General features: G+C 38.8%; 1 protein-coding gene across 2 annotated transcripts in view; it reads right to left on the reverse strand.

The window, feature by feature from the left end:
- ACSM3 (acyl-CoA synthetase medium chain family member 3) overlaps positions 1-14,807 on the reverse strand; it is a 36,251-nt gene that overhangs the window by 7,177 nt on the left and 14,267 nt on the right. For both annotated transcript variants that reach the window (XM_047780365.1, XM_047780366.1), the window contains exons 4-9: positions 7,364-7,571; positions 4,327-4,470; positions 3,940-4,096; positions 3,586-3,665; positions 2,950-3,076; positions 2,145-2,225 (exon numbers count right to left, since the gene is read on the reverse strand). In XM_047780365.1, the coding sequence (XP_047636321.1) occupies positions 2,145-2,225; positions 2,950-3,076; positions 3,586-3,665; positions 3,940-4,096; positions 4,327-4,470; positions 7,364-7,571 (797 nt within the window). The remainder of the gene's footprint in view (positions 1-2,144; positions 2,226-2,949; positions 3,077-3,585; positions 3,666-3,939; positions 4,097-4,326; positions 4,471-7,363; positions 7,572-14,807) is intronic.

Consider the following 14,807-nt stretch of genomic DNA (forward strand, 5'->3'; position numbering starts at 1 on the left):
GAAAATAGGTAAAATATTCTCTCTAGGGAGAATCACATTCCTTACTGTTCAAGGAGTCCTAGAATGTTTAAACATTAAAATTATGAATTTGAGGTGTTTTGAAGTTGCAAAATCTGATATCCAGATGCTTAGAGTAATCCCCAGATGCCAGAATATCACTAAAGATGCTCTTAACTAGGTAACAAGTAGCCCAGTTATAAGAACCCTTGGGAAAGAGTTAAAAATGAAGGTGGGAAATACAAATCAAAACTACCATGAGATACCATCTCACATCTATTAGGATGGCTACTATCAAAAAACCATAATAACAATTCTTGGCAAAGATGTGGAGAAATTAGAATCCTGTGCACTGTTGGTTGAAATGTAAAATGATGTGACCACTGTGGAAAACAATATGGCCATTTCTTAAAAAATTAAAAATAAAATTACCGTGTAATCCAGCAATTCCACCTCTGGGTGGAATCAATTTCTGAGAATCAATTTCTCTCAGATAATTTGTATACCCATGTTTATCACAGCATTATTCACAATAGCAAAAATGTGGAAGCAATGCCGCAGGAGCGGCCCAAGAAATAGCAACAACAACAACAAAAAAAAAATGTGGAAGCAATCCAAGCATTCATCAACAGATGAAGGAGAAGTTCCCTTTGTGGCTCAGTGGTTAACAAACCCCACTAGGATCCGTGAGGATGTGGGTTTGATCCCTGGCCTTGCTCAGTGGGTTAAGCATTGCCATGAGCTGTGGTGTAGGTCACAGATTCAGCTCAGATCTGGCATTGCTGTGGCTGTGGTGTAGGCCAGCAGTTGTAGTTCTGATTCAGCCCCTAGCCTGGGAACTTCCATATGCAGTGGGTGTGGCCCTAAAAAAAAACCACAAAAAACAAAGTAAAATAAAAACAAAACAGATGAATGAATAAGCAAAATGTGGTCTATACATATATGTGTATATATATGTGCATGTATGTGTATATATACACACACTCACACACAAAATGGAGTATTATTTAGCCTTAAAAAAGAAGGAAGGAGTTCTTGTCGTGGCTCAGCAGTAATAAACCTGGCTAGTAGCCATGAGAATGTGGGGTCAATCCTTGGCCTTGCTCAGTAGGGTAAGGATCTGGCATTGCTGTGAGCTGTGGTGCAGGGTCGCAGATGCAGCTTGGATCCGGTGTAGCTGTGGCTGTGGCTGTGGCTGGCAGCTGTAGCTCCAATTCAGTCCCTAGCCTGGGAACTTCCATATGCCATGGATGTGGCCTTGGCCATGAAAAGCAAAAAAAAAAAGAAGGAAGGAAATTCTGACATGCTATAATATGGATGAACTTCTAGGACATTATGTTAAATATAATAAGCCAGTTACAAAAAGACAAATACTTTGTGATTCTAAACATATATAGTAATTAGAGTAGTGATTCTTTATGATCAAATAAGCTTGGGAAACATGGTCTAACCCTCAGTTAAGTTTGGTTCTGAGGTCTCTGTAAACTCATCCATTTTGTGGTTTTGTTGCTATTGTTTTCTTTTATATACTAGTGTCAGTTTCTTTTTTCTATACTAATCTTTGGCCAAGTTGAACAGAGAACATTTCTAATCCTAAATAAAAAGTGCTGATAATAGGATGCCCTCTAGGGACCAGGTGGTCAAAATGGCCACACAGGCCTGCAAGAAAAGAGGGAGAATGCTACTGCCCCTTGTAAACTGTAGCCTGTTTTGGCCTACTTAACCCTTTCAGGAGGTTTAGAGCTCCCTAACCAGAAGGGGCAGTGTGGTGTTATAGTTAAGAGTATGGATATTGGAACCAGATTGCTTGAGATTGCATCCTAGCACTATAGCTATTAGCTGTGTTACCTTGGGTAAGTTCTTTAACCTCTCCGGGCTTCATCTGTAAAATGGTTCTAGTATTGCTATGTCTCTCATAGATCCTTCTGGAAATTAATATTTATAAAATGTTTAGAACTATTTCACACAAACAACTGCTTTGGGGGAAAAAAAGGAAATAAACTAACATTCTAACTCATTTCCATCTTTACAAAGAAATTAAGATGTCATGGAAGTAACAATCATCACCAAAACTAGGAGTGTAAGAAGTGGGGTAGATGGTGAACAGAGTGGGTTGTTAGGTATTTTCCTGGAAGGGATGTTCAGACCTTAACATCAAAAGCAGGAGAAGGCTTTCCCATTGAGCCAGGCTTTATTTTCATTCCCTTAAAATTTCCACAGATTAGCACCTAGTTAAAAAGAAGAAAGAGTAAAATAACATGGCGTATAACTTAAATTTATTCATTCATCCTCCATGCATTCATTCAACAAATACTTACTGAGAACTTACTATGAACCAGGCTCAAAATAAAAGAAGTTCTCTGCTCTCTTGAATTACAGAGATAGGCACTAAACAAATATAACAAAGTTATAACACCAAATAAATTCATAATTGCTAAAATAGCCATATTTATGAAAACGTTTTTGCTCATATTCACATGATACTTGTTATATTTTTTTATTTAATAAATTTGTCATTTTTGTTTTTGTTTTATTTTGGTATGTTAATTTTTGACCAGGCATTACTTTCTCATGGTTCATAAATTGAAGCATTATAAAAAGACACATTAAAAAATTTCTTTCAGCTTTTCTCTCAAATGCTCCATCATATCCCTCCCTTTCCTTCATAATAACCACTTTTGTTATTATTTTACCCATTTCCTCTAGAATTTCTTATCTTTCTTCCTTTCTTTCTTTTTTTTTTTTTTGTCCGCACCTATGGCATGAGAAAGTTCCCACTCCAGCGACTGAACCTGTACCACATTGTGACCAGAGCCACAGCAGTGACAACGCTGGACCCCACTCCACTCCCTCCCTATCTCTCAAACAATCATAAAGATATAATAACACTCTTGTTTTTATTCATCTGACTGAATCGAGTCCAGTCCTGTCTTTTCGGTGAAGTTTACATACCGTTTCAGTCTGTCCATATCCTTCGTAGATATCCAGACCTGTCAGGTTTCTCCATTGTTCAGTCACTTCAGGGTTGATTGGCTCCCCAGCACTCACACAGTGCTTTAAGCTTTTGAACTTACAGTTTCTCAAAAAACAGATAATGAATTAAATTTAGGAAGAAAATGGAGAGCAACGGAAATTAAGATTATTTCTAGTGAAATTTCAGTACAAAGTATTTTTTAGTTTTTTCCTAACTCCCCTTGCCATTCTATCATAAAATGACTCCCAAAACATCACTTTTTTTCTTTTTCTCCCCTTTATTTTGGGGGGAGGGGCATGATTTGTTGTGAAGAAAAGCCATGCCATCCCTAGGGAAAGTACCACATAATAATATGTTAAATCTGTGATGAAGTTTACCAGTTGTCTAGCTAACTTTACTGTGGAGTATTTATACAATGGAATACCACACAGTTGCTAAAAAAAAAAAAAAAAGATCAAAGAAGCTCCTAGGTAGTACTGTCCAATAGAACTTTTTGTCATGATAGAAATTTCTATAATCTGAGCTGTCCACTATCATAGCCTTTAGTCCTGGGTGGCTATTCTGTCTGCCTAAAACATAGCTCCACTAAAAGCCTATTTACCAACCTTTCTTACCTGGTCTTATCATTCTGCACAAGCATTCTGTATGCAGTTGGTGCTGAACAGAAGACTGTGATGGGAAACTTGGAAAGTGTCTGCAATTTAGAAAAAGTGGTCTTATCACAATTTTTAATAAGTGCCTAAATGTCTGTGGTAGACACAGCACAACCCAAAACATTGTTTATTCCAATGTAAATGCACTCACACCTTTCCTTTATATAGCTTTTCGGGCTTATTGATTTTCTGGATGTGAAATACCTTAAATCATGTTGTCTACTCTGATTTCTGCAAGTTACGTTATTCACCCATTCTGTCAGTGATAGTGCTATAATGCATTTCTAAATGTTGACCTCTTGTGCTCTGCCTTACTTGCAGGATGGAAGTTGGCTCAAACCGTGGCAAAAAATGAACAAATACACATGCTCCCTGGGTCCATGGAGCAAAAACACTACTCCATGCAGATTTTGCCCAGCCTGTGTCTGAGGCATTCCACATCACATCAGAAGGGGTCAAATCCAGCCAGAACCTGAGTAAACAAAGAATAGACTTTATATATACATATATATACACATATATGTGTGTGTGTGTATATATGTATGTGTATATATATGTATATATGTGTATATGTGTGTGTGTGTGTATATATATATATATATATATATATATATGTATATATGAAAACAAATTTAAATGGCCAATAAAGGAATTAACACCTTTGTAGCATCGACACTTCAAGCTGCAATTCTGTGAGAGTACCTTCCATTTATAGATAATCCTAAGCCGAAACTGCTGTGAGTGTGTCCAGTCATCTTAGGAGGTCCACTTGTTCCACTGGTAAAGAAAATGGCCATTATCTCATTGTGTTTTGTCTTCACGCAGGTGTGTTTGTCACTGGCATGTCTGTGAAGGAAGAATTACAGTGATTCTGCACATTAAACACAGCATCATAGACTGTTATCACAGAAAAGGATTTGCCTAGACCTCCTCATCTCATGGATCAGGCCCCAGTGACTTCAGTTGAATTCTAAGGTAAAAGCAATCTCTCTCCATTTTTTACTTTGTAAAAAAATTTTTAACTTTTATTTTTGTATTTTTAATTAAAAGTTTTTATACGTCATAACTCAATGAATTTTATTACATTTATAGTTATACAACGATCATCACAACCCAATTTTATAGCATTTCCATCCCAAACCCCTAGCCCATACCCCCCACTCCCCAACCTGTCTCCTTGGGAAACCATAAGTTTTTTAAAGTCTGTGAGTCAATATCTGTTCTGCAGAGAAATTCATTGTATCCTTTTTTAGATTCCACATATAAGTGTTATAGCATATGATGCTGGTGTCTCACTGTCTGACTAACTTCACTTAGTCAATGGTAATTTCTAGGTCCATCCATTTTGCTGCAAATGGCATTATTTCTTTCCTTTTCATGGCTGAGTAGTATTCCATTGTGTATATATGTACCACATCTTCTTTATTCACTCCTCTGTCAATGGAAATTTATTTTATTTTATTTATTTATTTATTTATTTATTTATTTATTTATTTTTTGTCTTTTTAGGGCTGCACCCACAGCATATGAAGGTTCCCAGGCTAGGGTTCCAGTTGGAGCTATAGCCGCAAGCCCATGCCAGAGCCACAGCAATGTGGGATCTGATCCACTTCTGCAACCTACCCCACAGCTCACAGCCAACACCAGGTCCTTAACCCACTGGGTGAGGCCAGGGATTAAATCCAAGTCCTCATGGATGCTAGTCGCGTTCGTTAACCGCTAAGCCATGACGGGAACTCCTTGATGAACATTGCTGCAGAGGCGCAGGTTTGATCCCCAGTCTGGCAAAGTGGGTTAAAGGATCTGGTGTTGCTGCAGCTGCAGCGGAGGCCTCCACTGTGGCTCAGATTCAATCCCTGCCCAGGAATTTCTGTATGCTGTGGATGCGACCATGGGGGAAAATCTTTTTCTATTTGGTAATACTGAGCTGAGAATGAGTGAATCAGAAATATCCAGCTATGAGAAATATAGAAAAGCTATTTTTAAATCCTAACAAAGCCAGACCAAATGCTTAGTCTATCATTTTTTTTTTAATTAAAAAAAAAAAGTATCTCTAGCTGTGTACTTACTGCTTCTATCATAGATATGGGCTGCTCTTGAAACTTAAGGCAGGTTTGTTGTACCAGTCTCTCAAACAGTAAACAGCCATTAGGAGTGTGGGCTCAGAAGCCAAACTTTCTGAGCTTGAAACTCAGCTTGCCAGATCCTAGCATTTGACTTTATTCATCTGTATAATTACAGTACTTATCTCCTTGGTTGTAATACTTAAATGAGTTAATGTATCTGAAGTGCTTGGAGCAGTTTTTGGTACATAACCAGCACTATATAAATTTTAGCTATTTCGCAATTAAAAGTTACTTTTATTAGAGCAGAATTTAGCGTTTGGTAAGAACTCAATAAATGTTAGCTATTTTAGAGGAGGTAGGAAAAAATTCATAGTTGCAAGCATGTTCCCAAAATCCTTGAGTAAAGGTGGGAAGCTCATTCCAGAGGAGACTGCTGCCACCCTAAAACAAAGATATAAGTATACTTGGCAAGAGTTCCAAGTGACCCCTGGAAGCACCCTATAGCAGTGTGATTCAGTTTTAAAATTGCACCCATTAATATTGTGTTCTTACTGAGAACTGGAGATTGGCACTTGCCATCTGCCTCTACATGGATTGAATCATGAGCCACTGAAGCTTCTGATCCTCAACACCCCCTGAAAGGAGCTCAGGGTGGAGCTTAGGAATGAGGCACTCTGTGCTCTGGGAAAACTGGAAGAAGAATAGATTGTTTGATTGTTTGATATTTTCAGGAGATTTTATGAGCCCAATTCTTGCATCTCCTCAGATCTTGAAAAGCACTAGATGGTAACGTCTTCATAGTGACACCTGCTCCTTGTGACTAGCAGCAAACTTATATAGAAATGTGTGCTTAGTTGCATGTACCTCCCCCTTCATCAAAATCACATATATGCTAAAATTCTCCCTTACCTCTTTGGAGCAGTATTTCAGAGCTCATTTTGCCCCAAATAAAACTTAACTCGCAACTTTTAAGCTGTGCATATTTTGATAGAAATGCTACTCTCAGCAAGGGAATGACACAGCCTACACAGAAGGATTGGCTGTAATCAGTTTCCCTGGGAGATGATAAACAGGTCTGTGGTTGATGCTGTAATGTACCTCCTAGGTCCTGCAGCAGGATTTCAGGACCTCTTCCCTCCAGGTTTTGGGATCCTTCTTTAGATAATGCCTTGGCTGAAGACAGCTACATTGCTCAGGGTCATGCCTCCATCTAAGGACAGCCCCCACCCAGTTACTAATCAGCATGGACAGAAAGAGTCTAGAACCTCTTTCTTTAGCTAGGAAGAGCTTTGAGGGACTATCCAAACTCCAGAGATCAGAGTTGGTTGGCTGAGGGCTTTTTTGGAAGTACATGGAAGATAAATTTCTTCCCTGACCCAATCCCACATCTTTCCCTTTCATTCCTAAGTGTTGATCCCAAGAGAACTCCTTAATCAACTTCTTACAAAACTAATCTCTGTCTTAGGGTGTGCTTCCTTGAGATCCCAACTTATGAAAAACGCCCCTAGCTCCTCCTCGCTCAGAGCTCTGCCCTATGAGTGTAGTAAAAATCACCAATTGATCCCTTTGTCTGTTGTTTTAATTTTCCTTTTTCTGTCAATCATGGGTTGGCCATTTTATTGATGTTGCCTTTCCTTTTGGGAAACTATTCTACAAAAATTATGGCTACTCACTTCATCATCTCCTTGAGGTTCTTCCACCCTTTTCTAGGCTTCTCAGACACAATTATCTTAGAATGCAGATTTTCACATTTGGAAGCAATAGCATCTACTGCTGGAGCTAAAATTTCATCAGTAACAATGCAATTTGCTTTTGAAGTTTGTAGTCTGTAGAGAATGTCTTTCTGGGTCAGCTGAGTGGTTCCTGGAATTAAAACTGTCCCTAAAGGAGAAGAGAAGAAAGTGTTTAGAAATGATTTCTTTCATCATATTATTTAGGGTATTGTAGATAACTCATATGAATTTGATATTTCTCAGAGTAAGTTAGTCAGTTTTCCAGGCAAGGTATCTATTTGTCTTCCTTTTCATCATTCTGCTTTTGCCTTTCAAAGGATCTCAAAGTCTATGATCCTTTTGACCTAACATGGGTAGGTGTTAAATCCTGGATAATTATTTTTTATTTGGAGACTATTCATAACTTGAAGAGGGTTTTTTTTGAAAAGTAATTATTGGAGTTCCTGTCGTGGCTCAGCAGTAACGAACCCACCTAGTATCCATGAGGATGCAGGTTCTATTCCTGACCTCGCTCAGTGGATTAAGTGTCCAGTGTTGCTTGGCTGTGGTATGGGCTGGCAGCTACAGCTCTGATTCAACCACTAGCCTGGGAACTTCCATATTCCATGGGTGCAGACCTAAAAAAGACAAAGAAAAAGAAAACCAGACATCTCAAGTTAATGAATTTAGCGTTTTTTATGTATGGGAAGATGCAAGAGTCCAGGCTCATTGAAATCCTTCCTTAGATGTGCACCTTAATTATCTAGGGCCAATATCCTATTCTTTCTCATCCTGAGTTCCCTCAGGGCTCACCTTTAGGGGCAGCTGTAGTGGCTGGTGCCTGATGGCTTTATGCAACATCCTTTGTATGCTGATATGGCAGGTGGCCTATTTAGTACGCCCTATAAATAACTTGCCCGGGATCACTGAAGTAGCAAGTGGCAGTAGACACACTGAACTCTGCAACCTGACTTCAGAGCTGTACATTTAACCACTTTAGTTCAGTGCATCTTAAAACAGACATGAATGTTTTATGGTTTCTTTCCAAAGAGAAGGATTGAGGCATTCATCTTTTCTGTGCTTCTGCTTCTCCTGCTGTAAATCACACTATAAGGTATAGTGTAATGGTTAAGAGTGGTCCTGGAGCCAGACATTCTTAGAGTTTGGTCTTGAAAAAGGGCACTGTACCTCCAAGAGTCTCAGAATGGGGATTATAATAACACTGCCTTCTTCATAAGATTATTAAGGATTAAATGAATTAAAATGTGTACAGAGCTTAGAACGGCACTGAATAAAATTTGGCTATTACTTTCTCAAATGATTAATGGATGTTCAAGACTGTATCTATTTCTGTATCATTTTTCTATCTCTATCGCAGGTTCCACTACTCTTAAATTCCAGACCTTCAAGAGAAGGGTGGAAGGTATTCACTTTCTATTAGTTTTTCCTCTTCCCGGTGACACAGCAGGCAAGAAAGATTGAACACATTCATGCACTGTTGACACTGGCTTATTTCTCCATTTTGGAAAGGACAAGTCCCTCTAATGGAGTCCTTCAGGAAACAGATAACCAGGACCAAAACATAAGGTTCTTCAGAATATCCTCCCTTTCTAACCAAAGCAAGGCAGCAAATTTTATGAGGCTTTAACTCCAAGGTCATTCCTTAGAGATGTTCCACCTAGAGAAGTAGCTGTCTACCACAGCCAACACTTTTCATGATTTAAAGTCACTCTCAGGAGTTCCCGTTGTGGCTCAGTGGTTAAGGAACCCAACTAATATCCATGAGGATGCGGGTTCAATCCCTGGCCCTGCTCAGTGGGTTAAGGATCTGGCATTGCCATGAGCTGTGGTGTTGATGGCAGACACAGCTCGATCTAGCATTGCTGTGGCTGTGGTGTAGGTCAGCAGCTTCAGCTCCAGTTCAACCCCTAGACTGGGAACCTCCATATGCCACAGGTGTGGCCCTAAAGAGGCAAAACACAAATAAGTAAATAAATAAAGTCACTCTTAAACTCACTGTTGGTATTTCATGGCCAAGAAGAAACCCTTTATTTAAACACATTACCCTTAGATAATTAAGTTCTGCAAATACATAATTCTTATAGTATCTTTAAAGGGATCTATTAACAGTGATCAGACTTACCTGTTAAAAACTACTTCCTGTCCAAATTAATCATTCTGGGAAACATTACACAGTTTCTCGCCAGGGAGCAAACTTTTACTTTAAATAAAAAACAATCCTATAGTATTGCTCTGGAGTGATGTCCTAGATGATTAGAAATACAGCAGATATATTTATTCATTTGAAAATGTATTGAAGCCTGCCATATGCTACAAACTTTCCTAAGTGCTAAGGATACTATAGAGAACAAAATGGACAGAGGTCCCTGCCCTCATGGATCTTACATTCTAGGCATATACAATATCAGATGATAATGTCTGTTTTTAAAAAATAAGCAATGACCACTTTGGGTGAGGGGAGGGGGAGGAGCTGTTTGAGATAGGGCGGCCAAGGATGGCCTCTCTCTGGAGGATGCCTACTAATATTTAAGTGTCATATTTTTAAAAAGTTTAAAACTTCCAGAAATGAAATGCCCATTTCTGTTTCACAGTTATTATTTTGCATAAATGCGTAGGCATCAATATATGCTATTGAAACCAGATAGAGAAAAGTTCTAAAGAAAGCACTGTGGAGCATCAGGGAGAGCCCTGGCCTAGACATCTGAACTGCAAGGTTCTAATTTTGCCCATTTCTCTAATCAAGATTGTTAAAGGTATTAAATCTTCTTTAAATGTTTGGTAGAATTTACCTGTGAAGCTGTCTGCTGTGGGACTTTTGTTTTGGGGGAGGTTTTTGATTACTGTTTTAATCGTCTTACTAGCGATAAGTCTATTCAGATTATCTATCTCTTCATGCTTTAGTCTTAGAAGGTTGTATGATTCCAAGAATTTATCCATTTATTTTAGGTTATCCAATCTGTTGATGTTTAGCTACTCATAGTAATCTCATAGTCTTTTGTATTTCTGTTGTATCCGTTGCAATTTCTCCTCCTTTGTTTCTGATTTTATTTATCTGAGCTTTGTCTTTTTTTGGCAAGTCTAGCTAAAGGTTTGTTAATTGTATTTATCTTTTCAGAGAACCAGACCTTAGTTCCATTGATTTTTTTTTTCTATTGTCTTTTAAGTCTCCATTTATGTCTGCTTGGGTTTTTATAATTTCCCTTCTTATACTGACTTTGGGCTTGCTTTGTTCTTCTTTTTCTAGTTCCTTTAGATGTAATGTTAAATTATTTATTTGAGATTTTTCTTGTTTCTTGAGGTAGGCCTGTATTGCTCTAAACTTTATTTACTCTTAGTACCACTTTTGCTGCATAGATTTTGGCATATATTATTTTTATTTTCATTTGTCTGTGGGTGTTTTTAAAATTTATCCTTTGATTTCATCATTTACCTAATAGTTTTTCAGTTGAATATTCTTAGTCTCCACATATTTGTGATTTTTCCAGATTTCTTGTAGTTGATTTCTAAGTTTCATACCACTGTAGTCAGAAAAGGTATTTGACCCAGTTTCAGTCTTCTTGAATCTATTGAGACTTGGTTTGTGACCTAGCATGTTATCTAGCCTGGAGAATGGTCAGTGTGCATTGAGAAGACTGTATATGCTGCTGCAGTGGATGGGATATTCTGTATAATTCTGTATATTTAAGGTTAGTGTTTTCTTATTGACTTTCTGTCTGAATGAAATGTCCATTGATGTAAGTGGAGTGTTAAAGTCCCCTACTATATTGTGTTGCTGTCAGTTTCTCCCTTTAGGTCTGTTAATAATTTATACATTTTGCTGCTCCTGTGTTAGCAAAGTAGATATATCAATAATGTTACGTCTTCTTGAGGGATTATCCCCTTTATCATTATATAATGTGTACCTTTATCTTTTATTACCCTTTTTTTGGGCTTAAAGTCTATTTTTTTTCTGATATGAGTATTGCTACACCCATTTTCCTGTGGCTGCCATTCTCCTGGAGTAACATCTACCCCTTCACTTTGAGCCTATGTTTGTCTTTAGAGCTGAGAGGAGTTTCCTGGAGGAGGTAGGTATATAGTTGGGTCTTGTTTTTTAATCCATCCAGCTACAATTCTTATTTTGAATGATAAATTCAATGCATTTACATTTAGAGTGGTTATTGATAAAGACTTAGTGCTGCCAGTTTGTATTTTGTTTTCTGGTTCTATATCTCCATTGTTTCTTTTTCCTTGTGTTTCTTTCTGCTGTTTTGGTTTGATTATTTTCTATGTTTTTCTCAGTTTTCTCTTTTTTAATGTTTCATGTCTTAGCTTCTGATTTATGTTTTGTAGTTGCCGTGAGGTTTGTATAAAATGTCTCACAGATAAAATAATCCTTTTACTACTGATAGCATTTCATCTTCATTTGCCTACATGATTTCTGTCCTTTTCCTCTTTCTCTTTTATGTTTTTGTTGTCTCACATTATCTGTTCTTGTGTTGGGAGTCCATTACCCAATTAAAGTAGCTATAATTATTTTTATCACATTTTCTCTTTTAACCTTTACATGATAATTGTTTAACAACCTGTTCTGATATAGAGTTGCAATTTTCTGATTCTATTTACTACCTGTAATTTTTGCCTTTTTGTTTTTGGTAAAAGAGGCTTTCAACATTTCTTTCCTTTTTTCTTAATTGGAATATAGTTGATTTACAATATTAATTTCATGTGTACAGCATAGTGATTCAGTATTTTTGCAGATTATACTCCTTTATAAGTTATTACAAGATAACTATAATTCCCTATTACTGTATATCCTTGTAGCTTACCTAATTTATACACAGTAGTTTTTATCTATTAATCCCATATCCCTAATTTGTCCCTCCCCCTTTCCCTCCACCCTTTGGTAACCATAAGTTTTTTATATCTCTGAGTCTGCAGGTGGCTCCGTTGCACAATGGATAGTGCATTGGACTTCTGTATCTCTGAGTCGGTTTCTATTTTACATATACATTCATTTGCATAATTTTTAAGATTCCACATATAAGTGATATCATATAGTATTTGTCTTTGACTTGTTTCACTAAGCATAATATTCTCTAGGTCTATCCACATTGTTTCAAATGGCAGAATTTTATTTTATTTTTTTGCTTTTCAGGGCCGTACCCACAGCATGTGGAGGTTCCCAGGGAGGGGTCAAATTGGAGCTACAGCTGCCGGTCTACACCACAGCCATGGCAACATCAGATCTGAGCCAAGTCTGTGACCTACACCACAGCTCACAGCAATGCCAGATCCTTAACCCACCGAGCAAGGCCAGGGATCAAACCCACAACCTCATGGTTCCTAGTTGGATTCATTTCTACTGCGCCACGATGGAAACTCCAAATTTTATTCTTTTTTTAATGGCTGAATAATGATCCTGTGTGTGTGTGTGTGCATGCATGTGTGTATCACATCCTCTTCATCCAGTTATCTGTTGATGGGTACTTGGGTTGTAAATAGTGTTGCTATCAAGATTGGCGTCTATGTGTCTTTTTTAACTAGTGTTTTCATTTATTCCAGATATATACCCAGGAGAGGAATTTCTAGGTCATATGGTAGTTGCATTTTTAGTTTTTGAGAAACCTCCAAACTGTGGCTGCACCAATCTACACTCCCACCAACAGTATACAAAGGTTCTCTTTTTCTACATCCTCTCCAACATTTATTTGTAGACTTTTTGAAAGCCATCTTGGAAGTTGTGAGGTGATATGTAATTACTATTTTGTTTTGTATTTCTCTAATAATTAGTGATGTTGAGCATCTTTTCATGTGGTTTTTGTTTTTTTGTTTTTTGTTTTTTGTTGTTTTTTTTTTTGCCATCTTGAGCTGGTGCTGTTTTCCTTCTCCCCACACTGGGACCTTTGCCCCAAAGGAACGGAGTGGTGAAGCAGTTGGGGCCTGTGTACTTACAGAAGTCCAGTGTTCTGCCTGGATAGGTGTCCGTGGCCCCACTCTGATGCAGTCCATCATTATGTCTTTTCCCTGGTTGTAGTTACCCTAGATCTAGTGCCATGCTGCAGCATGGAGTGAGCAGGGATGGAGCATTCAGTTGACTTAGGCTGGGGTGCACAGAGAGGTGGTCTCAGGAAATCTGGCAGGTGCTAGGGCAGACCTCTCTCCACCCTGCCTGGGGGCAAGCCAGCACCTGTGTGCTCCTCGCAAGTGAAGTCCAGGCTTCTCCACACTGTCTATCTGTCCAAGTTGTTCTCCAAGCAGCCAGTGGGGCTTGTCTCTTCCCCAGGGCTGAGACACCCAGTCTGCGGCTTGACATATTCACTGCCCGCAGTGGGTGTCCTCCTGAGCAGTCTCCTTTTTTCCTTTGAGTCCCTTCTCAGGAGTGCAGATCCCAACCTGATCGCTTTTGTTTTCACTCTGCCTTGGGACAGGAGTCCTTCTGCCAGTTTCCATTTAGTTTTCAGTGAGAATTGTTCCACATATAGATTATTTTTGATGTGTTCATGGGTGTGGGTGAGCTCCACATCCTCTTATTCTGCCATCTTCAAGAAGCCCTCAACATTTCTTGTAAGGCAGGTGCAGTGGTGATGAACTCTCTCAGCTTTAGTTTGTCTGGGAAAGCCTTTATTTCTCCTTTTAGGATAATTTTCCTGGATAAAGTATTCTTTCTTTAAGGTCTGCACCCGTGGCATGTGGAGGTTCCCAGGCTAGGGGTCTAATTGGAGCTGTTGCTGCCGGCCTATGCCAGAGCCACAGCAACGCCAGATCTGAGCCGAATCTTCGACCTACACCACAGCCCACGGCAACGCTGGATCCTTAACCCACTGAGCAAGGCCAGAGATCAAACCCACAACCTCATGGTTCCTGGTCGGATTCGTTAACCACTGAGCCATGACGGGAACTCCCTGGATAAAGTATTCTTAACTGACAGTTTTTACCTTTAACTATCTCGAGTGTGAGGAGTTCCTGTTGTGGCTTAGCAGGTTAAGAACATGACATGGTGTCTGTGAGGATGAGGGTTCGATCCCTGGCCTCACTCAGTGCATTAAGGATCCAGTGTTGCTGCAAGCTATAGCACAGGTTGCAGATTTGACTTGGTGAATGTTGCTGTGGCTGTGGCGTAGGCCTCAGCTGCAGCTCTGATTCAACCCAGGAACCCAGGAACTTCCATATGCCACAGGTGCAGCTGTCAAAAGAAGAACAAAATAAAAACAAATAAATACTTCAAGTATGTCATTTCACTCTCTCTTGGCCTGTAGAGTTTCTGCCGAGAAATCTGCTGATAGCCTAATGGAGTTTCCTTTTTAGGTTACTATCTTTTTCCCTGGCTACCTTTAAAATTCTTTCTTTATCATTGAAAGTTCCTGTGTAGTGCAGCAGGTTAAGGATCCAGCATTGCTACAGC

This window comes from Phacochoerus africanus, chromosome 5 (assembly GCF_016906955.1).
Source record: "Phacochoerus africanus isolate WHEZ1 chromosome 5, ROS_Pafr_v1, whole genome shotgun sequence".
Classification (NCBI taxonomy): domain Eukaryota; kingdom Metazoa; phylum Chordata; class Mammalia; order Artiodactyla; family Suidae; genus Phacochoerus; species Phacochoerus africanus.